General features: G+C 44.8%; 1 protein-coding gene across 1 annotated transcript in view; it reads left to right on the plus strand.

Moving 5' to 3' along the window:
- Nucleotides 1-3,379: 3,379 nt before the first annotated feature.
- The window catches only part of LOC138632784 (cytosolic carboxypeptidase 4), a 90,960-nt gene continuing 68,648 nt past the window's right edge, over nucleotides 3,380-25,691 (plus strand). Inside the window, 5 exon segments of the mRNA XM_069718605.1 lie at nucleotides 3,380-3,592; nucleotides 17,238-17,311; nucleotides 23,195-23,258; nucleotides 24,272-24,418; nucleotides 25,060-25,191. Of these exon segments, the coding sequence (XP_069574706.1) occupies nucleotides 3,511-3,592; nucleotides 17,238-17,311; nucleotides 23,195-23,258; nucleotides 24,272-24,418; nucleotides 25,060-25,191 (499 nt within the window). The 5' untranslated portion in view covers nucleotides 3,380-3,510.

Consider the following 25,691-nt stretch of genomic DNA (forward strand, 5'->3'; position numbering starts at 1 on the left):
TGTCTCAGTATGACTCTCTATCTCTGCAGCTGGACTTCTGAAAATCCAAACATAACATGCTACGACTGTAACAAAGACAGTTGTTGGTGTTTCAACGATTCCACGGCACTAAAATCTTTTTTGTGTTGATAAGAGACACACGAGAAAGGCATTAGGCTTCCAGCTGGGCAATACCACACAGTGTGTTAGAGATAATTGGTCCGATATAATCTGAACTCTGTGCAAACAGGGACTGTCAGAGTAGGAGCACATCTGTCACTGCTTTTAGTTGTTTGGCTTAAGTTGGATTTCCTCAGCATAGCAGTGAAACGTCCCTTTGAATGACAGGGAGGTACAGATTAGACTGGATGTTAACTGGACACATATGAACTTTTATAGAACAAGATAAAGTAAAAGCAGGCTTTGGCTGAGCCACTGATTCAGTCTCAACATGAGAAGGCTTCATTAAGTTCAAAAAAGGACGAGGACTGTACTGCACCAGTTGTCCGGCCACCTGCTGTGATTCTGATCAGCACATTGGGCCTCATTCACTAATATCGTTAAAGTTGTCTTAGATTTGATCACGAGAGAGGTCCTAAAAAAAAGTCTGCGTCAGATTCCTGTTCTTAAACTGCAGATTTGTTCGCTCATTTGTTCTGATATTGGTGAATCACAGGCTGTGTTCGAATGGTACACTCGTTCACTAACCCCCATAGGGAGTTCTGTATATAGTGAACACATTCAATAACTACATGGGTCAATTTAGACCTCAGTTGGTGGAAGATACACAATGAGATAATAAATCAATACTGGCAGCATCCCTGCAATAAATACAAATTATACTGAATTAATTACAACCCCGTTTCCAAAAAAGTTGCGATGCTGTGCAAAATGTAAATAAAAACAGAATGCAATGATTTGCAAATCATGTAAACCCATGTAACTTGTGGCATCTGGGGTTTTCCTGTTTCCTGTTTTCTGATTGGTGGATGAGCTAACGAAGGAGGTAAGGTGTGTGATTTGTGATTAGTTCTGCTCTGTCGGAGGCCAGAGAAAACACAGGCCTCTGTCATGGCTGTTGGAAGGCGTCTGTCTGTGGTAAGAAGTCAAATGTTTGATGTTTTAAGAGTGAGTTGTTTTTAATGGAGTTTGATGCAGGTTACTATATTTGAACACAAGATACGTTCTGGTGCAGTGTGGCCACACCACGTGTTATGAGGAGTTTGCCAGGAAAAGTATTTCTACTGTAGTGGGAACATAAGGTTGGGCACAGCATGATATATAGCTCTATGGAAAAGGGCGTGGCTACATAGTGCAGCTGGGAGTGCGCCTCTTAGTGCAACAGGTGCAGAATCCAAAGGAAACTAAAGAAATCCAGTGGCTGTCCATCGGTCCAACTCCGAGAGAGCTCTTGGCTTGAGTGCAAACTCACATGGTGTCTTCGTTGAGTTTTTTGGACTTTCTAACATTTTGACATCCATTTCTGTTTTTCAGGTCCCCTTTGAGTCAGCTATTGAGCAGCTTCCTTGTGACACTAAGGCACACAGTGTGAATGTAGTCCAGAACAGACCGGGTCACCATTCCCAAAGTCAAAATGGTCAGTTGAGACTGAAGCTGCCTTCTAAAAGAGTCACGTGTTCGGGGCCCGGCAGATTTCAGGGAATGACATTTTATGTTTCAGGTAAGATCAACTGGATGCAGACACCCTTTGTTTGTGTGTGTGGGAGAGTGAAGATAGAGGAAACAGATAGACTTCTTTTATTTCTGATGATTTTGTTTAATATAACGTCAGTTTGAGTTTGTTGGATGAAGAGTCTTCAGTTCTTCTTCTGAACAAAGTCTCCAAAGGGTAGCACAGTTGATTCATGGCTGGCTATAATTTCCCTCTCATGTCAGGACTCTTCAGCTCACAAGAGACTTCTGTCTTGTTAGTTTAATAATTTATGAGAGATATTCGGAGAGTTCACATCGTCCTTCTCTTTTATTGGCATGATGGAACAATCTGTCCACACTGCAATGGAAACCACCGCTGTGGGGGAGCTCCAGCCTCGGCCCCACCGGGTGTGTTTGTTTCCTTCAGCTGCACACGGATCAGGCTTGTGGCAGCAGGTTGCTTTAAAGTGCTCGGGGTTATGTTAAATGTGGCACGGACAGCAGCAATAGAGCTGAGGCAGCAGGAAGGCAGCAACAGAATGAGTGAGCTTCAACATGCTGTGTATTTATGGATTTACGGTCGGTGGTGTGCAGGAGAGGAGAATGTCAGGAACTGAAATGTCTCTAAACTCTGAATGGACTGTCGATAAACAAGCTTCACACATTTACACTCACCTCAGGATGAGTTGTAGGAACTTTAGTGGTCCTCTGGCTTTTTATCAGCGCCATCATCAGGTCAACGTTTTAATGTGGTAAAGACTGAATCACTGCTGAATGACTCCATTTATGACAGCTGCTCCTTCTGTGCCACAAACCATTACGTTTCAGTGTGAATGTGGAAGCATGTGGGCATCTTTAACTTTTCAGCACAAGATAATAATCAAGATGATAAATATGTTCCACACAAAACGGAACTGAACCTCCTCTGAGTCTTTATGTAAGCAGCTCAATATGTGAAGCCTCGAGTTTTGGCGACATCTTGCTAGTTCGGAGCAGTTTGGAGCCGGAGGTGACCAATTTTGGGTGAGCTGGGGGAGGAGCCAGCGGTGGATCTGACTGATCTGATTGGAAACCCAATCATACTATGTTCCGCTGTAACCTGACTGCACCACAGGCCTGTCAATCAAACAGACCCCCCCCCCAAAAAAAAAAAAAAAAACAAAAAAAAAACCACATCTTTTCGAAGCTTATTTTATAATGAATGACGGGATTAATTTCAGATGGACTGTCAGAAAACAAAAAAGAACGAGCGACTTTAGCTAACAACACTGAGATAATTTGTGGAGAAATTTTATGACTTTTATGAGACCAGTTGAATGGGAGTCTATGAAGTTCCTTTACTTCATTGCCTATGGACACACACACACACACACACACACACACACACACACACACACACACACACACACACACACACACACACACACACACACACACACACACACACACACACACACACACACACACACACACACACACACACGGCTGTGTTCCCATTGGTTCAGATACTTGCACTTCCTGGAGACTCACCCTTGATCTAGCCAGTCTTCCTTCTATAATTTCACTTGCTTGGAGAACAGCTATACGTTCAACCCCTGAAATACCCCCCATTGGCCATTGGCTTCGACCAATGGGCATGCAGGAGGCACACAGGCATTTTTAAAGCCCAGCCAGGTGCTTGTAACTGCTGCTCACACACTCCCTCTCCTCTCCACTCCCTTTCAAGAGGAGGAGCTAACGCAGGCAGGAAGCCCTTTTTATAGCCTGTCTATCATTTAGAGTCTAAACCAGGTAGATAAGACTCAACAAACACAAAAGCAGACCGACAGGCAGGTGAGAGGTAAATACACCTGTGAGAACTGTGTGGAAGCAGCCATAATGTTCACTTACGGCTGCAGTAATTTCACCTGGAATGGAACTCTGAGAGAGCTGAAGGGCAGCTACCCAGCCTTCTGCACAGGTATGAGCAGACTGAGAGTGTGTGTGTGTATGTGTGTGTCACATGCAGTATACAAACTTGTGCACGGGTTTTAGTGGGGGAGTTATACCATGAACAGTTTTTACCTCTCAGTTATTTTCATACAAAGTAAATCAGATCAATAAGTTTGTCCTTCAAACAGCACCAGTTCTCCTCATGCACCTGCACTCTGTTCTTCAAGGTTCTCTGCAGCATGTTGGAGAACAGTTCCATGGTTCTTCTTCTGTGGACTCAGTCTGTCTTGGAGTCTTCTGTTTCCTCATGTTAGCCACACTGACTCCATGGTGCTCAGATCCGGACTCTGATGGTTCTGCTGCAGGACTTCCTGTTGTTTTTGTGGCTGCAGATTGTTTTGGAGATGTCTGGGCTCATTGTCCTGCTGCAGGATGAATGTGGGCTCAGACTCTCCTGGCTGCAATGATGAGCCCCTACCCTCTGAGCTCAGAGGCGGACTGTAACGTCGACCTGGCAGCCTCTGGGAAGTTGGCAGAAGTGACTGTTTCTGCACATCAGGGCCAAGCAGGACTTTGACTTGGCATATCAGCAGCAGCATACAGTTGCAGCTGAGGGGTCATATTGCCTCCTCCTGTATAGCTGAGAGAGGACTGAACATTTGGACCTTGATTGTGCATTTATTTTTATTTTCTGACAACCAAACAGAGTCATCTTCACCGTTAACAGTTGTCTTCACTGAGAGAAGCAGACAATCTAACAAACTGCTGCTGGCGGAGACCAGATACACAGATTGACAGGATGCAGAGAATAACAGCAACTTTTGCCTCCTTTGTCATAGAACGGTTACCTGCACGCCAGTGCTAATGTGCACAGTGCGGCCCGGACTGCAACGCTATCCCAGCTATGTGGTTCTGTTATGTCCTGAATGTGAGTGAGCGGTCCGCGTTCTGGCATTGCACCGTAATGAGATGTCACATCAGAGGCATACCAGGGAGGAGCAGAGTAGCATCCAGTGGTCTATTGACACATACAAGACATGATCAAGTCAAAGGAAATTCAGGGCGTGTGTGATTGTCGGAGTGTTAATGTCCGAATGCAGCAGGTAGATTTATCATGAACACAATCTCTGGAAGCTCCACAGGAAGCACAGCGTTCACTGTGGAGTGATTTATTTCAGTGTTTGAACTCCTCCCCCCAAAACAAATTATGTCCATGATATGTACACTGCAAACAATCCCATGATGCACTGCAGCAGATTTATTGATTCACTGAAGTGAAGCTTCACCTGTCAGTGGTGACGCCTGATGATGAACCCGTCCTGCAGAGCTGGAAAAGCACAGGTGTGTTAGCGATGACAGACTGACTTACTGAGACACTCACCGCATGTTGACATCACGGCCTCCGTGGCAACCGACTCCATCACTGCTACTGCAGCGGTAAAGTGGAGGGTCAGATGTTCTCAGTGGGAAATGACTTGTTTAAGTGTCAGAATTTTATCCATGTGATCCGATAACCTGTGGAACGTCTAAAAGAGACGCATCATTGAACTATTTTATATCCGTTCAGGTTAGCTGATATGGTGCTCTGCAGGAGAGACCACAGAGGTAGTGGCTGCTGTCAACTCTTTAATATCCTGGAGGGAGGACACACGGTGGACTTGTCTGCCCTGAAGTCTGTAACCCCACAAAATAACAACCATAGCAACAGTAGTGGGCGGTAATACACCAATAAGCCTGATGCCAACCGCTGTAAAACAAGAAGACTGACAGCAGTGGACGACTACACACTGAGCACTTTGTTAAATAGTTGACCTGAATTGTGATTTTTGGTTTGGAAAAAGCAAATGAAGTAGGGTGGCCAGATCCCAACAAACTGAATGTGGGGCAAAGAGTACGTTTGTGTGGGACATGTAACCAAAGCTGAGAGGTCGTCTAGAATTTTCACGTCTACTCAACTTACGAAATAAACCACTCGATAGAGTGTGCAGGTTCCAGGCTGAGTCCGAGACTTTTCCAAGTCTCTTGCTATGTTAATAATTGTACAGGAAGGATAAAAGGAAGCCTGTTTTGGCAGCAAAGATGGAGACAGACTAACCTGCACATGACACATGTGAAGTTTGATTGACATCAAACAGTCTTCAATCATAACGCGGGACATCTCGTCACCCTAAAATAAAGTGACATTAGGAATATTTATTCCTCTAAAGACAGAATGTAAGGACTGAAGAATTTTATGAGTAGTTTATCTCAGTTGGAGTTCTGAAGCATCTCATTGGTTTAAGTGTGTGTGTGTGTGTGTGTGTGTGTGTGTGTGTGTGTGTGTGTGTGTGTGTGTGTGTGTGTGTGTGTGTGTGTGTGTGTGTTAGTGTGTGCGTGCGTGTTGGATCCACAGTTTCACTCTTGTATCAAATTCTTTCTGTCATCAGACCTCTGACCACTTAAATCTCCGATCTTGTTTTAGCTTCTTTACCACTTCAGCTAGTTTCACATGCAAACAACGCAAACCGACATCGTGCACAAGCTCAGCTGTTCTCAGACACACAAACGCTGCCCAGCACATCAAATTATAATAGTTGTACAGTGGCAGCGGGCTGGAACTGCTGATATCAAACATTTCCCTGCGAGCACATATCATTGCTGTGCAGGGTTTCGTAACATCGACTCCAGTGGCTGCCAGTGGGCACATAAAACACAGCAGTGTTTAGTTTCAGCCTGGGAACTGTTTGTTTGTTTGTCAGCAGGTTTGTAGAAAAACTAGCACCTCAGGGTGAACCCAGTAAATATCTCTCACTGTCATTAACACTGAGACAGCGTGACCCGGCCACAGCGTTCAAAAAGATGTGAAGCTCTTCTGTCCAATGGAAATCCACAGCTGAGGTGGACTGAGACTGCTGGATCAGCAAAAAAAAAATCCCCAATGGTCAGAGGACACTCAGCCCTCCATCAGAAGGTTAAAATGTCACACAAGCTGTGGACAAAAGTCCATTTACAGTCATTCAGTAAACTCAGTCTGTGTCATTCTTCCGTCTTTTTTTTTTTTTTTTTTTTTTCAGCAGACAGGTGCACAACTGCAGGAAATGCTCCAAACGTTTCACTGCCTCAGGTGTGTCGAGCAGGACGACCAAAACCTTCAAAACCAACAGTCAAACTGGGTAAAAAAAAACAGTGAATCTTTCTTTCAAGAGCGAAGAAATTTCCTCACGGCATTCCTAACATTTCACGTTTACAAAGATGGAACAGACAGACAGACAGACAGATTAAAGGACGCGCAGACAACCCGTAAACATAACCTGTGTTCCAACTTCCATACTACCAACCAGACTATTTAGTATGCCAGGAAAAGATTTAATATGTCCCAATAAATAGTATGTTAAATGTAGGAAGCCAAAAGTACCAGGATGTTCGACAGCATCCAGTCGGATTTTACAGTCTGCAGGGCGGCATGCTACTCCGGCTGTTCTGACCCACAATTCTTTGCGCGGTGGAAGATAAGTCACCTCGACTGAGCTGCAGAGACAGTTGGTGGTGCTCATGCTCCGACCACAAAAGGAAGAAGGAGGAGGAGAAGAAGATGAATTACAAGGAAGCGTACTCGTTCCAAATCACATCCTTTTTGTTTTTATGTCGACCTACAGATTGCGACGGATATGAGTAAGTGGGTCAAAGTTGAAGGTGCGTTTTTAAGACAAAGTAGTATGACCCAATTGTACACATACATGCAACAGTACATACTTTTTAAGGGTAGTTGTAGTACACACTAAAAGTGAAAAGAAATTGTTTGCGATTGGGAACGCAGGGATCATGGCTGTGGCTGTCATCGCCAGACACATAAAAAAAATGATGAAACAAGAAGAAGATAATAATCAATGAGAATATCAGCACCAGAACTTCCGCTGTTGACTGAAGCCAGAACCCCGAACAGGAAAAAGTTCGAGTCAGCCATTTCAGTCTGCTGATCTGCAGAGCAGTTTAAATCCCACAGTGACGGTCACTCTGCAGGGTGAGAGGATACTTTTATTCCACTCGGCACATTTAGTGAGCAGCTTCTATGTTTGGAAGGAGCTGTTTATGATCTGGGTTACTGAATGAGCGCTTCGTGACCGCAGGATTAGCAAAAGGCCAATTGTGTGTTACACTGATTTCTGCTCTTCTGGCATTCCTTTAGCCACACAGGCATGCAAAGTGGTTTGACCCCAACCTCGGCAGTTACTTCATGTGCGTTCCTCACACACCTCGTTACTACGGCAACGTCACGGAGAAGTTACACAAGACGCTGTGAAAGAGATGCTGGGTTTGAGTCCATGAGTATACTGTACACGTATTGTGACTACTGTGTGAGTGTGTGTGTTCATATTAACTCTTAACATGGACACATTAGTCCGTTTACAGTCACATTGTGGCGACTCATTTCATTTGGGGGACAAAAAGTTCCCAGAACATAAATCAGGACATTAAGGTTATGGCTAGAAATAATTCTGGTTAGGACAGGTGTCCAGGAAGTTCTCTCTCTCTCTCTCTCTCTCTCTCTCTCTGTGTGTGTGTGTGTGTGTTCGAGTGTGTGTGACAGACACAGGTGGACATCATAACTCAGCTGATCTGTTACTTTCTGCACGCACACAGTCCCACACTGTCTTCCCTGGCTGATGGGAGTCAGAAGAGCTCTCATTAATCTGTCCTTCATGGTAATTGGACAATAAAGGCTTCAACCAACGAGACTCGTTGAAGGTCACTTCTGATTGGACGATAGATAGATAGATAGATAGATAGATAGATAGATAGATAGATAGATAGATAGATAGATAGATAGATAGATAGATAGATAGATACTTTATTAATCCCCAAGGGGAAATTTTTTCACTACAGCAGCATTTATAGATACAGGAAAGAAATAAAATAACTACATATATATTACATATAAAAATGCACAGTATATACAATAGAATAGAATAATTAAATTAAAACTAACTAAACAATAGTGCAAAGTTTTTTTTATATTTTTTTATATTTAAACAACCAAGAACAACAGACAACAGTGTTATTGTTGTGTGATGGATTTTGCCAGAGGTGAGTTATTGTACAGTCTTATTGCAGTGGACAAGAATGATCTCCTGTATCTGTCCTTGTGACAGCGGAGCTGAAGGAGTCTTTTGGAGAAAGTGCTCCGCTGTCCCTGCAGCAGGTGGTGGAAAGGGTGGACAGGATTATCCAAGATGCACCTCAGGTCAGGTTACCTGGCGCCGCGCTAGTGGCAGCCTGCTGCAGCATCTCCCCCCTGAGAGCCCCCCTGCTGTAGCGAAGAAATTTCCCCTCGGGGATTAATAAAGTGTATAAAATAAAAAAAATAAAAAATAATAATAATAATAGTTTGTTCAGCGTCCTCCTCTCCACCACCTTTTCCAGACTATCTAGTTTGTAGCCGATGATGGAGCCGGCCTTCTTAACCAGTTTGTTGAGTCTGTTGGTGTCTCCGGCTCCAATGCTGCTCCCCCAGCAGACCACAGTGAAGTACAAAGCACTGGCCACAACAGATGGTAGAACATCTCCAACATCTTGCTGCACACATTGAAGGATCGAAGTTTCCTCAAGAAAAAGAGTCGACTCATCACCTTCTTGTAGACAGCATTGATGTTGGTCTTCCAGTTCAGTTTGTTGTCATGGAGACACCAGGTACTTGTACTCCTCCACCAGGTCCACCTCCTCTCCCAGAACTCTCAGCGGTTGTGGAGCCGTCGCCTTCCTCCTGAAGTCGACCACCATCTCTCTGGTCTTGGCCACGTTCAGGAGCAGGTGATTTCTTCCCGCCCACTCCACAAAGTCCTCCACTACTGTCCTGTACTCGTCCTCCCGTCCGTCCCTTATACATCCCACCACTGCAGAGTCATCAGAGAACTTCTGCAGATGTCTTGACTCTGACTTGTACTGGAAGTCAGTGGTGTAGAAGGTGAACAGGAAGGGAGACAGAACAGTTCCCTGAGGAGCTCCAGTACCACTGACCACCGTATCAGACAGCACACTGCCCAGACAGACAAACTGTGGTCTGCCTGTCAGGTAGTCATTGATCCAGGAGACGGTGGGCGTGTCCACCCCCACCACCCGCAGCTTCTCACTCAGCAGCAGTGGTTGGATGGTGTTGAATGCACTGGAGAAATTAAAGAAAGTGATTCTCACAGTCACCGGTTCCATCCAGGTGAGACTGAGCTCGTTGCAGCAGGTAGATGATGGCGTCGTCCACTCCCACACGAGGCTGGTACGCAAATTGCAGCAGGTCCAGTTAATGTTGATATTCAAATTATTCCGCATTGTTTCTGCTTTGATCAGACGGAGATTGAACACATCATGATTCATTAGATCTGTATCTAATAATAGAAGTAAGAGAAATGCTGCTTTAAGTATTCAGACAGGTGTTGAACTGGAAATTATTGTTGGACAGAAAGGTGAAACTAAACATAGATCACTTTGCACTTGAACCCAAAGATTTAAATCTTGGCATGTTGTAGCAGCTATTGTTTGTTTTATCACCGCACAGAGCTTTGTAGTCTTGGCTTTTAGCTGTGATCAGTTTGACAGCCAATGACGATCAAAGTCTTTCATATAAAATCTAAATATAATTGAGTGTTTTTGACCCGCAGCAGTACCTCCAAGCTGCAAGGTTACACCTTTTGAGGAAATCCAAATGTCAGTCGTGGATGTTGAATTATGGGTAAAATAGTCTGTCCAGAGTTCGTTTTGGACTGTTTTGATTAAAAAAAAAAAAAAAAGTTTGATTATTGCTGCAAACATTCTGATATAATTTGTGGAGTTTTAAGTGAGTTTTTGATGTAAAATTTTGGAAATTTGAGCATAACAGACATAATTTACTTTTGTACTTGAATCCTCATGAGGCTTTTCCCTGTCCTCGACACCTTCAGCTTATTTCAGGAAGAAATAGTTCATGTTTAGTTACGTTCACGTCTCACTCACTCAGTGTATATCTGGAGTTATACAGATTATTACTCAGATCTGATGCATGTTGGTCAGAAAGTGCATCAGAGCCAGTGGACATCGTCCAGCATTTGTGCCTCTACTGAACTTCCACTAGCACCAAAATAGAATAATTGGATTTGGCCAAGTCGCCACAGAATGATGTCGATAAAACCATCTGCAGAGGAGATAGAGGGCTGGTTTCTATCAGCAAACACTCACTGGGTCAACAGGTTGGAAACACATGAGCAAATACTGACATAACTTCCAGTTAATATGACCAGTGATGAAGAGGAATTTCAACTCCATGTATGGTCATGAAAACATCAGTGTGTCATAGAAAAGTAGACGTTTTCAACATGTTAATAAAGGTGACGTACTCACACTAATCACGCATACAAATTATATTTTAGAATTACAGTATATCCAAAATTTAAATGAATAAAAAACAGGTCAATTCCATAGAAAAGTAAGCCCACTTCTACATTTATCACACAGTCAGATCCATCAGATCAGAATCAGGGTTCCAGATTAGGTTCCAGTGATCAGAACCTCCTTATTGATTGACAGGTGGAACCTGTTTGATTTAAACCTCTGACATCAAGGCTCTGTCGTTCTCTGTGTTGTTGAAGTGTGTGATGTCATCATGTTGAGATCTAAAGATCTGATTCTGTCAGAGATTTAAAAAGAGCTGCAGATTCTTCCAAACTGAAGTAACTCGACTGTAAAGTGACTGATATCCATGTTGTGCAGAGGGTCAGTTTGAGTCCATGATTTGCAGAATGTTTGAAAGTCTGTTTTCATGGCACCACTTGAGTTTGCGGTGAGCGGTTTGCGGTGAGCGGTTCGGGATGAACGGTTCGGGGTGAGCGGTTTGTGGTTCGGGGTGAGCGGTGCGTGGTGAGCGGTTTGTGGTGAGCGGTTCGCGATGAGTGGTTTGTGGTGAGCGATGGTGACTGCAGGGAAACTGAGAGCCTCTTTACAGAGGCTGACAACAGCTGAGTGCTTTTTTTACTGCTGACCCCTCGGTGACTCAGTGGATGGAAACCCGCACTTAAAAGAACACTCCTGAGTCACACAATGTTTTTCTCTGTGATGATTATTGAATAGAAACTGTTCTGCAGATCATTCTGGTGCATTGCAAGTGTTTCATACATATCAGTGTCTCAGGGGAGAACTGTCTGTCGGAGCCTAACATTAACCCGATCTCAGATCAAAGTTAGAGACAAAGTGTGTCTGTCCACCCTCCTGTCCATGTATCTGTCCAGATCTTCTGGCCTGCATGGAAGCGGCTGCTGATTTATGGGTACATTTAATCGCAGAGGGCCTCCCATGCTTCAAGTTTCAATTGCAGTGTGATTTACATCAGAGGGGGCATCGGTTTTACAACAGAAATGCTGCAGGATGCCACGGAGCTGTCGCACCATAAATAAACCAGGCGCCACGTCTGAAAGGACACCATCATCCTCTAGAGGCTGAAATACTCTTTACACGGCACCATCAAAGGACCAGCCGACTGTCAGTCTGCTGATTTAGGTTTATCACTTGATGAACAGGAAAGCTGATGAAAACAACCATTACCACTAAAAACACTTCTCTCTATAATTCTCTTTAAAAGTCTGTGACTGTAAATAACTGAATCCTTTTCACTTCCTGAGGACTTTAAAAACAGGGCAGACAGAAGCATGTGAGGGCGATATGACAAAGGCCAACTTTTTCATGCACATTTTCCTGATTCTGCAGCATTCGTTGCCGAGTCAGCGTCTCCATCAGAGATGTTTGTGTCCTCGGTGGGGCTTCTCATAAGTGTGTGCTGCTTTTTCATCTTCATCCACACACATTCAAAGTGTGGTATGAGTAGAAGCCTGTCTGTCAGCTACAGTCAAGCGTCTGCAGTCAGTGCAGATGCAGATTTTGGGCTCTCTGTCAGTGCCATGGCAACCAGAGCTGTCATCAGCTGTCAACATGGTGCGTGTTCACACGTATTCACTGGTGCCTGGTTTTTGTTGAAACTGATTTACACTATAACATCTTACTAGATGCAAACATGCAGCATAAGTGCGTTCACTCAGTCAGTTATGGAAGCGCGTAGTGCACGATGATGCTGCACTCAAAATGATCCACAAACTGAATGTACAACGCTGAACAATCTCCACACTCAACGGTCGCCATCACGGCTACGGAGCAGAAAGGGAGGAACCACCGACGTATTTTCAAACCGCAGTGTCTGAGGAAGCTGCAGCTGTTTCTGAACAACAAACTGTACAACAGCATAACCACCATCTTGCTGCTGAACACAATGCTGTGTTCCGGATGAAATACTTCCCGTAGTACACGAAAACATAGTGTTCTTACATGTCAGGACTCTCACTTGTGTAGAGCAGGAGTTCTGACAGAGTGGTGTTGTTTCAATTTGCACACTGCCGTTCTTCACTGACCGGAAATGACCTCAACATGTGAACACATCACCCTCCAAAATATCTGCAGCTTTAATTATTCTATCCAGAAATCAACGTGTGTTTGTGTCCTCTGTTTAACACTCAATAAACACACTGATTCTTCTGTCCAGCAGCAGCAGTGGAAAAGAAACACTTTAGTGTTCAGGAACAGCTGCAGCTTCATCAGAGCTTTTAATTTGAAAATCCTTTATGGCCCCGCCCCCTTCCTCTACGTACCACGATGGCAGTTTTAGGGTGGAAAGTGTCCAGAGTTTCTCACTTCTATTTTGGACCGTTTTGAGTGCATCATCCTGGTACTTGTAGTGTTCTGATGTTTCTGTACTGGACAGTGTGAACACACTGATGTACTCAAAATACTGATTATTAGTACATAAATACGCCATTTGGAACACAGGGCAAGAATCAGTGTGTTTACTGTGTGTTGGCACGAAAACACGTTGACTTCTGGGTAAATTAATTAAAGCTGCAGATATATTGGCAGGTGATGTGTTCATATGTTATGTTAATTTACAGTCAGTGCAGAACGGCAGTTTGAGACAACACTACTCTGTCCATAGCCAAGTACTACAACATGTCAGAATACTGACATGTTGTAGTACTAACGTGTAGGAGTACTTGCATGTAGGAGTACTAACATGTGTAGGAGAACTAACATTGTAGTACTAAATGTGAGTGAACGCAGCATGAGTTTTGTGTTTCCTGCTCTACTTTGTCATCACTCCCTCGCTATGTCTCGGTCCACTGACCTTCCTGTTCCACCCTGATTAGTTTCCTCTGTCTCTCGTTGTCCTCCTCTCCCTGGTGTGTTCACTGTGGAGCTCACCTTCTCCCTTCAGTCTCAGTTCGTCTCAGCTGCCTGTTCGTTCCTGTGCATGTTCGTTTCACGTACGTCCTGTGGCCCTGTCGGCTCTTTGGTCTTTGTCCTGGATTTTAGTTCCTGTTTGGATTCACTCTCTGTCTCACTGAATGTTCGACTGCCTGTTAGCATTTCTTTTCATGTTCAGGATTGTACACTTGATATTTGAGATGCTGCCTTCGGACCAAGACTCTCCCTGTCTGATTGAATGTAATCTCTGTGGACCAAAGCAACAGCTGAGAGAGGAGCTCTGACCTGATGGATGAGAGGCAAACAGACACAGCTGCCACACGCACACACACAGGATACATGGCAACACCACAATAGATTTATTTGCGTTCCTAAATAAAAGCAGTGACCGTACATGCGCCGCTGAGTAGGTGTCCCCTGAAGATGTGGCCGATAGAAGCAGCAGTGATGGTTAATAGATGCACGTCACTGTCACAGCCTGCTGTCTGGAGGCATCAATGAACACACAGCTGAAGCAACACACAGGGTCTTCCCTCATTACCGAGGAAATTAAGTTGTGTGAGGGTGAGGGTGCGGGACGTGTGTGTGTGTGTGTGTGTGTGTGTGTGTGTGTGTGTGTGTGTGTGTGTGTGTGTGTGTGTGTGTGTGTGTGTGTGTGTGTGTGTGTGTGTGTCGAGCCGGGGGAATCCTGTCTGGAGCGGCAGCGGGTGTATGATTTCACATGTGGATTAGCATCAGTGTTTGTTTGTGCGTGTGTGAGACTCACCGGGTCACGCTGAAGGACACACACTGGTTGAGAATACCCATCGTTAATCCTAAATTTCAGCCAGTCAGCTCAAAGCCAGCTTTCCAGCCCACATGAACTTTACAGCATGCTGGCTGTTGTCATGAGGGCACACACATGTATACACACACACACACACACACACACACGCACGCACGCACGCACGCACGCACGCACGCACACACACACACACACACACACACACACACAAAAACAACTTCTCTTTTTGTTAACATCACAGATCCTCAGTACATTAATGTTCATCCGAACTGAACAATGTGAGAAAACAGATGCTATCAGAGATGTCTCTCTTGTCTCCCACTCACTCACACAGTCATTATGTCGCCCTCAGGTGGTTGTACTTGGTTGGATTCACCTCAGAGGAAAGCCTTTATATGTCTAAAATTCAACATGTGATCTTCATTTCGGATCATACATGTGATGCTTTAACTTTAACAGCTGGTTTTAATCAAACTACGTCACTGTGTGTTCCACATCAGGAGAAGCAGGACGTCCCCCACATATATCCAAGGTAGTTGTGATGTCACAAATCCTGCTCTTGTTCACTTCCTGTTACTCAGAGAAACGTGTGGTACTGAGTTGATTGTGATGACGATGATGATGATGAAGTGATGGAAATTGGAGTACTTTCCTCATGAAGGTTCCAGCTTCGCTGTGCTGCTTACGTGTTCCTGCACAGGAGCAGCCTCTGAACTTTTGATCGACCCTGAAGTGAGTTGAAAAGGCTGATGTCTGCCGCAGCTTATAATGCAGATAAGACAATTCAACCTTTTACATTTTTTCTTTAAAGGTAATTCAGTTTAATATGTTTATTAATTATATTCCTCCTCTAAGCCTTTGAATTAGAGATTTGCGATCCGCCTGATTTCCTTCTGATTTCTGACACTTAGTCAGACCCAGGCTCTCTTTCTCTGTATACCTGCTGCCTCCTGCCACTGACAGGACTCAGCCTTCAGCAGCTCCTCCTCTTCTTCAGACACTGCTGCAGAACCTCATCATGTTCTGTGTCATGATTAAAGATCAGAATGTTCCAGAGCACCTCGCTGTCCTTGCACACGCACACACATACTTAGTGTTGTTGGGGATTTAAGAACTGAAAAAGTTCTGTAGTTTGCATACGAGTGGGACAGGTGGAAGGAAAAGTGGTTCCTATCAATCGGATATTATTTAGTCTGAATCTGGTCAAAATGATCTGTTGAAGATAAAATTCACATTTACACCAGATCCCTGAGTTTATATAAAGATCTTTTAATATGAAAATCAATCCTAAACAGAAACGTTCTGATACATACTCCATGTATGTGTTTTTTGTTTGGTTGTCACCTGGCTGTAAGAGCTGGATGTGGAAATAAGCAGCTGTTTCTTAACAAGTTCACCATCTGAATGTGGGAGTGGATGATATGCAATGTTGTGTTCTCCTCAAACAGTATCAGTTAAATCAGAGTTCTGTGTTATGACCCTGCAGCGGTGGACCTGAAGGTTCATGCCGTTACAGTAATACCTCTGATCCTCCTGCTCACCTGTCTGAAAAAGCCTGCTGTGATGAAACCACATCCTGAGAACATGTTCTGTGTTCAGCCTCAGATGCTCAGCTGTCTTTAATAGCAGGTCGCTGCTGTTCCCTCGTGTTACCTGTTGTGACGCTCCAAGGTGAGTGTGCTATCATACGTGATGTTTCATGCAGCTTTAAAGGAATGATCAAAGCTGACGTGAGTGTTGTTGTCAGTGAGGCACGAAGGTTCGCAGGTTGCAGATCGAGGCAAATCAAAGATGGAGAGTTGATCTGAAGCTGAATAAAAGAACAGTTGAACAACACGGTGCTGTCTTCCTGGTGAGATCACTCAGCTTCGGGTTCAGAAGAGAACTGTTGTGATTTTTCTGAGTTGGAAGTTTGGTGTTCCGCTCCAAACCTCTTATTTGTTTTGCACTGAATATAGTTTGTGCTGCAGCTGCCCAGTTGGTCTTGTCCAGGCCTTTTTATAGTGGCCGTCTTCTCAACACCACCTCACAAATGTTTTCTGGAGCACTTTATCCTGCAGGGGTAGGGTTACACATGCGCAGGCACGTGTGTGCACGGCAGCGTACACATTCAAGCACTGTTATCTGTTAATGAACAAAAAAAACATTGTTCCGATAATTTGCCACTAAAGTATTTTGATTTTCTTGTGTGCGTTAAGATGGTGCGGAAAAGATGGAGCAGGAAGCACACACACTCTTAAGAGGACACCTACAAACACATGCAGTACAGGCTTATACACATACGTGCAGCGATGACAAACATAACCCCCCCCCCCTCTCTCCCCGCCCTCCGCTGCCCCCTCACCGGCCCCACTGGGTATTCCCAGGCCAGTTAAGTCCGGGAGAGTCTCCGTGTCGCTGCCTTCACACACCACCGCGCTGCTGCAGCGTGCGCGTCTGTGTTGGTGTGAGAGAGGACGAGAGACAGATGCTTGCAGTGTGAGCTGAGTGCTGAGGACACACCGTCCACCCCGAGGGGCAGAGTCTCTGTCTGTCCAAGTCCTCCTCTTGTCATTTGTTTGTGTGTGTGTACCTCTTCAACAGTGTGTTCAGCTCTCTGCCTGTTTATTTGTCTATCTGTTTGACCGACTGCTGTCCGGTTCAGAACGAGGTCGACCAGCTATGACGGCCGCCCTGAGCTCCTGCAGCGGATTAGAGGTCCTCCTCTCTACTCTGCAGGTACGTTCAGAGAGTTGTTTGTAATGTACTTTGTATTGTTTACTGTTCATTCTTTTCTTACACGTAAATAATGCAGAGAAATGAACCACAATAGTGTTTTTTTTAAGCTCAGCACGGATGTTATATTTGCACTGATTGAGACAATATGAATGAAATCAAAACACGTCCTTGCTGTATCAGATTTAACAAAGTACCCAGTATGTGAAACTGTCATCTGAACCTGCAGGCATTAAGTGATGAGAACACAGAGCTCAGAATTAGTCATGCAGATTTGGGATCTGTTGCTCCATGATGACATTTCAGAGCACAGTTTGTTTGTTGAGCTTTAACCTCGAGTGTTATCCAAATCTTCTTTCATTATCTGTATTAAAACTTCCGAAGCGGCTCGAGCATCACTCTAAAGAGTCTGAAGAGCCCATGTAGTTACTGTGAAACAGACACCCTGGCGGTGGATATTTGATTATGAACGTGGACAGAGCTGTCGATAAAGGAACTGCATTATTAACAGACAGAAAACAAAAAATACAACAATGAGAGGACGGAAATAAAAATCCGTTTTGATCGCCATTAAATTAGACGCCTTTACAAATTCAGAATGAAGACTTTAGATGTGTCTTAAATGTAAAACAAAATGTGGTATTTTCTATAAACTGTAATAAAAAAAACTTGAAGACATCAAAGTTTTTTCATAGAGTCAACAGTAACTACACAACCATCCAACAAAGAATAATGAAAGGACAATCAATACTGCATCAAAATCACATGAACTTATTTAAAAGGCCAGTGGCAGCAGGGACAAAGTCTTTAAGTCTCTGGTCTGGAATTTTGTCTGCAGTCTGTTCCCGTTTTTAAAACCATCCGATAAAACATTAACCTCCAAATGTGGCGAGCTCACCGTGAAAATGATCCATCGGCCAACAGATCAGACCAGAGAGGCAGAATTATAATAATTATTCTTCTTTAAATGAACATGTTTGTGTTATCAACATCACATAAATGTAAAACTGAATTACTTTGCATGCTGGAAGGGCTGCCGGCGAGCCTCGGCTTCGTGCCGTATCAAACGTGTATTGGATGTGCATCAAACTCGATCCACTCTGCGTCCGCTGCATATTGGGTTCTCGTGGTTTTGGTTTGTGGTCGACACGGGATCCTCGGTGAGCGAGGTGACAAAAAAATTATGATAGGAATACGGCACATATTCTCTGGTGGACTCTTAAGTGGTCCGAGAAGGAGGCTGCAGACTGAAACCTGGTCCGTCCTCCAGAAAAATGTCCCACTTTAACACGGACTGCTGTTTGACAGTCAACATTTGATTCTGTAATTCTGACCATGACTGTTCCAGTATCATGCGGTTATTATTCCTGTCATCCAACGAAGGTACCCTAACCTTAAAGGACATTTCCACTTTGTATCAACCTGCCATATTTCTGATAACTGAATGCAGACTGCACACCGGAGGGAACCAGGACCTGCACGAAACAATCATCAGTGAAGGATGAGTGAGCCTCCTGCAGAGCTCCAAACAAACAGGAAGCCCTCATTAATCTCACTGACAGTAAACAGGCCGCTCCTGGAACATCACGGCTCACTGCATCACTGGTCTACATCCAGGGACACTTCCAGCTTCACCTCACAGCTGATGTGACCATGCTAAAGGAAAATATGTGGACAAGTAAAGTTTGTAATCAATTCTTGCTGACCTTAATTATTGGCCCGACACCTCCTCAGAGGTCACTGAAGGTTTATTAGTTGGAGTTCATCAAGGTTGAATTTGATGAAAAAGCCTCCTTCCAGTCAGCTGCTGCTATGAAACCACAGACTGTGTCTGCTCTTCTGAGACCTGTGAGTTATCCTCTGGGCCAACAGCGGCTCAATGCATTCTTTAATGTTGGACACTCATCAGCATGAAGACAGTGCAGCAGATTACAGCTCACCGCTCTGTCCACTGTCCTCTTGGTTGCCCTCACCGCTACTCAGGGGAAGAACTTTTATGCACAAGACAAGTTATCGTGTCCCAGATGTTGGACATGGGCAAGACATTTTCTCTTCCATAGTCGCAGCAGCAACTCTCTGACTGAGACGGAGGGACAGACGGATGACGATGTGCTGCTGGAGCTGCATCATGGGACGTTGAATCCGTCATGATGGATGAACCGACTCCTCTGTGGATCTGAGGATTTTCCTCACTGTGCTGCTCTCTGCTTCGTGGAAACCTGGACGAGCTCATCCCAGACGGGCCGTCTCCGTGACGAAGGAGACGAGAGGAGGTGACATCTACGTCTGTCAGGGCTGACGTCCTGAAGTCACAGTGTTAGAAGTGACTGCTCACCTGACTCGGAGACACTTTTAATGAACTGCAAACTGTTTTATCCAGAGAGAGTTTCTTTATTCAGTGTGTATATTCTGCCACATGCTGGTGTGATTTAGGCATTACGACTGACAGACTCCCTTCTTACCATCCTTACATGAACTACCCACACACAGACATCACATGAAACACCTGACCAGAGAGGGACATATCTTGACCTATTTCTCCAAAGCAATGAAAGATCGGCACCACGCAGCTCTCAGACACTCTGTCCACTGTCCTCTTCGTCTCCCCCCAGTCTACAGGCAGATTAAAACAACATGTGATTAAAACTTGGACCGCTGAGACACAGCAGGAGCTCCAAGCCTGCACAGACTGGAACATCTTTAAGACTGCAGCCGTGACCTGGACGAGCTGACTGACACGTCACACATCAGCATTGTGAGGACATGTGTCCAGATAAGGACACTAGGTGTCAGGCCCGGCACCAGGTCCGGACAACAGCTGACAAACATCCTCACAAACACAATAAACAGGTCACTGGAACTGTGTGAAGTCACTTCCATCATCCCCCAAAAAGATCCTAAATCAATGGTCCCAGTGACCACAGACCTGTTGCCATGACAACCTTTGAGAGACTCATGTCTGCCTCTGTGACGATGCTGTCAACATTGGGCGTCACCACATTGTAGAACATGTGGACTCTGTGGGGTTCGAAGCCTGCACTCTGTTGAAACATCAGAGGCTGACTCAGCTCACTGTACCTGATTCTACCTGGCTGACGGGCAGCTACAGGTGAGAGTCCTTCAGGGCTGCATCCTCTCTGGAGGACCTCCCAGCAGAACCCTCCGTCAGCCAGCGGTCTCATCCTGACCATCGGTGAGTCCGCATGCAGGACGCAGGAGGACCATCTGCAGCTTAACCCTCCCGTTTGTCCTCGGGTCAAAATGACCCGCAGCTGTGTTCAACCAAGTTCTATTTTGTTTTTTATATTTTTTGGGGATCATTGGTAAAAAAATAAAAATAAAATAAAATAAAATGAAATAAAATAAAATAGAACTTGGTTGAACACAGCTGCGGGTCATTTTGACCCTAGGACAACGGGAGGGTTAAAACATCGGGCAGCTCAACACACATTGAAGAGTGGGAGAAGGTCATAAGGGGAGGCTCCCCCAGACCTGCACGCCCCCCCATCCCACCCACCGCCACGGGAAAAACATCAGGATAAAAAACATGAAGCAGGCAGACCTTTGAGATGAGCTGGATCAGAATCATCGGAGGAAACAGAGGCAGCCTGAATGAGTAGAAGGAAGGAAAGAAGGAAAGGGGTGACGTCATGATGAAACCAAACGTGTTCCGGTGCTGAGACGGAGCATGTTTCATCCGTACGAGTCGAACTGCTCTCACAGTGTGCCACAGAAAGTGTACATCTTCATCCCCGAGACTTTGTGAGCTCTATCTATAGACAGACAGTCCACGAGTGGAAACATGGCTGAAAGCACATCAGTGTGGATATTATATTACACTGATGAGCATGGAGCTGTAACTGTGAGTACCTCGCAGCAGCAGATTCTGAACATACTCTAAATATCTGTGACATTAAATGGCACTATGAATGGAGGTGTTGAGCTGCGGCAGGATCTATGTAAAAGGAAGAAAGGAAGCTACTGACTCATTCTGGAGGAAATAAGAAGGGATGGGAGGTCGGGGGGGCACGGCTCTCTGCTGACCGGATTATTTCAGTGTTTGACGGCACTCTGGGCTCCTATTGGCCGTCAATCTGACGGCACTCTGGGCTCCTATTGGCCGTCAATCTGACGGCACTCTGGGCTCCTATTGGCCGTCAATCTGCCACTGATACTGTAAACAGTCTTCTCATGCACAGACAGTATAGGTCCTTCCAGTAGAGAGGTTCTCAGGACATGACAAGTCTGTCCTCGTCTGTCTCTCAATACCAGTCTGACTGAGGGACATTACTGTCCTGCAGGAAGACGCTCCGCTGTGAGTATGGACAGACAGGACAGTTCGAACGGGTTGACGGATTGTTTTGGTTCTCATGTTGTTCTATCTCTAACTGTCTCTCACTTCAGCCTGGACGTCTTGTCTTCGCTCGGCGACACAGCTTGTGTAAACTGTTCAGACGCAGCTCTGAGCTGAACCTTTTCATTTCTTCTTCACGATTTCTTCTTCTTTGACTCTCTTTTGACTTTAACTAACTACCTGTGATCTTCCCGTCTGTCCTTCAGACTGCACAGGGCTTCTTGTCGATAATACCTCTGTGATATTATGTCCTGTAGTGGTTGAACAAAGTTGCTCTGCCTATCTGGCACTTTTACATTGTGTGCCTAGACGTTCACCTTTATCAACACTGTATTGTTTTGTAAATATTAATATATACTGATATAATCATGGTGCTCTTTTCTCTCTCTGCTCTCCTCACTCCGACCGGTCGAGACAAATGTTCTCCACCTCTGAGTCTGGTCCTTTTGGAGGTTTCTACCTGTTAAAGAAACTTTTTCCTTCCAGCTGTCGCTCTTGTTGAACTGTTGGGTTCCTCTGGGTTCTGTTTTATGAACTTTACTGTGTAAAACTCCACGTTGTAATTGGTGAAATACAAATAAAAGTGAATTGAATGAATGTCATACCTTCTCAGTGAAAACATGTTTGATTGTTGTAATTAATCTGTCTGTCTGCTTTGACTTGATTCCATGATGAAGGACCTATTTGTGTAATAAAGTTGCCTTCTCAAGGTAAACTGAATTACACAGCATCCTCTTAAGAGACGAGTCAGCACAGAGACGTGCGTGTGGAAACTCATCAGACTGCAGCAGTACTGTGACAGCACAGGAATACATTTCAGTATTAATAAGTCTGTCTTTCAAGGCCTCATCAGAGTGAAACCCGAACTGGCTGCAGCAGTAGGTGGCGAGATGCTGCAGTCCGTTGGTACATTTGACAGAACGTGGCACATAATTAGAGATGTAGTTACCTTTGTCTTTAGCAGCAGTCTCTCATTACAGTAGCTCAACACGTGTCTGCACTGTTCGTCTCTAACAGGCAGATTGTTGGCCACCTACACAAGCTGGAACACACTGAGCTATTTATGCTGCGCAGACAGTTGGCCATCCAAAGAAGTCTCTTCATACAACACACGTATTAATGAGGGACATGTTTGGCCTCCGAAAGGATTTATGTTGAAACTGCAGAATTTAATCAGGCAGAGACCTACAGACACACACGAGAGAACATTTGGGACAGGAAAGTGTCCATCAGCATGTGGAGTAAATGGGACATCAGATTGCTGTCTGTAAACTGATAGATCTGCATGTTCCTACACGTGTTTGTTGTGGGATCAGCTGCACAGCTCAGACAGGCATGACGGCCCCCGGGGGCCACTTTGGACCCATTTATATGAAATATAAAAATAGTACTGTTTGTCACAGACGCTAGGAGTGAGACAGGATATTTCAGCACATTATTAACAGGCCAAACAACAATCTGACTACGTTAGGCATCATTCATTTTACAACGCTTTTTTTTATTTTCTGTCTGTTTTTGTTTTGTATCTGCAGAATGCAGGCGATGTGGAGAGCACCTTAAATATCCTCAACGTCCTGGATGAACTTTTGTCAGCTGGTAAGCTCACGTCAGATCATCTTCTGACCGCTTCACTGAAGTTCAGTGTTGGTCTGCCCAAAGAGGCGGTACAGAAAGAAAAAGAAGGGCAGCTGCTCTGGGCAAGAAAGTGAGGACTGTAATTGTGTAATTTGTGGGTAAATTCAGGCACTCAAACAACCAAAAAAAGTCTCATGTTCCTTTGACTTCAGACTTTCCGATTCAGTGGTGTTGGAAGGTGTTCACATCAGTGGCGGGTGAACAGTGAACGTAACTTCTGACTTTGGTGGAAACACCTTTAAATTAGGGCACGTTGGACACAAGCAAAGAGTTTTTCTCTTCTATCCAGTTCAATCACACGTATCATCATGTGTAAAACCATCTGAGTTTAGATTCACACACATCTTTTAGAAACCAAAGTGTTGGTATTGTTTAGCAGCATGGACCACACTACAATGATGCAACCAGGTGTAATACGCCCATCGGTCCACTGGAGGATACCGTGTCAGTGCCACACACACACACACACACACACACACACACACACACACACACACACACACACACACACACACACACACACACACACACACACACACACACACACACACTCCTGTGCACATTCTTGTGTGATATTGGTTTGAACTATGTGAGTTTACAGGTTTAATGAGGACAGAGAGTACTGGATGATGGAAATGGATGGAAAGTTTGTCTGATTAGGTTGGTCTGGGACACACTGATAGGACAAAGAGAGGGTTCTGTCTCAGGTAATGGTTTTACGTGAACCAATCATGGACGCCAGGCAGTTCCCCGGAAGAGGAGAGAATGAAAGGAGGGAAGAGGGAATGGATGGATGCTGAGGGTGGGACTGAGAAAACAAACAGCTGAATGAGTTACACATATGAACAGGCCTGCAAGTGAAGAGTTCTTGAAGGGAGGCCCTGCTCACAAACAAGTTAGTTTAATGTCTTCATACTTCCGAAGAGACAACAACAGGATCCACACATGCCCTCCCATCTGTCCGCCTCCTTCAGGAACAGATCGTCGGATCCACTACATGATCAGTAAAGGTGGCAGCGAGGCGTTACTGACTGCGCTGGTCAACAATGGTCGCACCTTCAGTCCCAACTACACCATCCTGCTGCCGCTGCTGCATCTGCTGGCCAAAGTCGGACACAGAGGTGAGGCTGGAAGAAAAGACAAATATGATGGTGATGAATAAAAAAAACGAACTAACTGACTGTGCAACCAAACCTGAGATGCTTTAACAGGGGACAAATCCTAAATGAGATTATATCAGATAAAATCAGTGTAATTAGTCTGAAAAGTTGAATCTCTGAAAAATGGCCATGAATCTCAGGATTTACTCTCCATTATTTAGCTTCATGTATTTTGCCTCTATCATCACTGCTTGTTCATTGGGACTTCTGTTACTGTTTTTTTTTACACCTGAGTTTAATAATTTAGACAAATTAAATACATAATTGTTAAAGTCCTTCACTGCTGCACTGTGTCAGTCTAAGAGGTTCCACAGGTGTTTAATAGAACCGTTAGGGTTAGGGTTGAACTTCAGGGTTTATGTATGAAAGCACTTCAGTTTTAGTTTTAAAGCAAGAAGAACCTCACACAGATGAACTGTGGAAACTGTGAGCAGAAAATCATCATAGCTGTGTTTGAGTTTTAGCAGACAGAGGCTTCTTCACAGATTTTGTGGTACCATATGATACTACAAAAATACATCATATGACCAACAGTTAGTTGTACTCTGCTCACTCTGACCTTATTCTCTGTCTACACATGTGGATGTTCATCGTATGTGCAGACCGTCGGATCGGTATGAAGGCAGAGGAGGCCGGAGCTGTGCTGCTCACTCTGAACCTGCTCAGACACAACATCAAACACGCCAGGAAGGCTGCAGCCTGCCTCTGGGTCATCCAGGTGTTCTCCTCATCAGGTATACACACATGATCACGCACGCACACATGCACGCACAGGTGGCAATTCATTCAGCCAACTTATGCAGAGGAGCCGCACTGGGTACCTGCATATGTACTTCGACGAACTGGACAGCACAGTCCACCTCAAAGATTGATAGATAACCGTGTGTGTATAATACCGAGACTACTGCTCATGCGCGCGCACGGAGCACAGCAACGCCACGTGCACGAAGCAGGAGAAAGATATAACCCTTATGAGTAACTAGTACAAATTTCGTCGCTTGATCATCATCGGTTCCTGATGTGTTTATGAGTAGTCGACCGGGCGCGTCAGCGATGTTTTACGCACCTGAAAGTTGACCAGAGAGCGATTATCAAAGTTTGTGAAAGATTTCTGGGTAACAGAGAGAAGTCTCAGGTAGCCAAATCTGGTGAATAGGAGTGGTGAGGAGCTTCGATTGTGTTGTTGTGGGCGGTAAACCTATGGGTTTCATTGCGCTCTTAGCGGGCGCGCCGT

The sequence above is a fragment of the Brachyistius frenatus genome, unplaced genomic scaffold (assembly GCF_029030835.1).
Source record: "Brachyistius frenatus isolate BFR_SWC_R1_liver_20210118 unplaced genomic scaffold, ASM2903083v1 Contig_194, whole genome shotgun sequence".
Taxonomy (NCBI): Eukaryota; Metazoa; Chordata; class Actinopteri; family Embiotocidae; genus Brachyistius; species Brachyistius frenatus.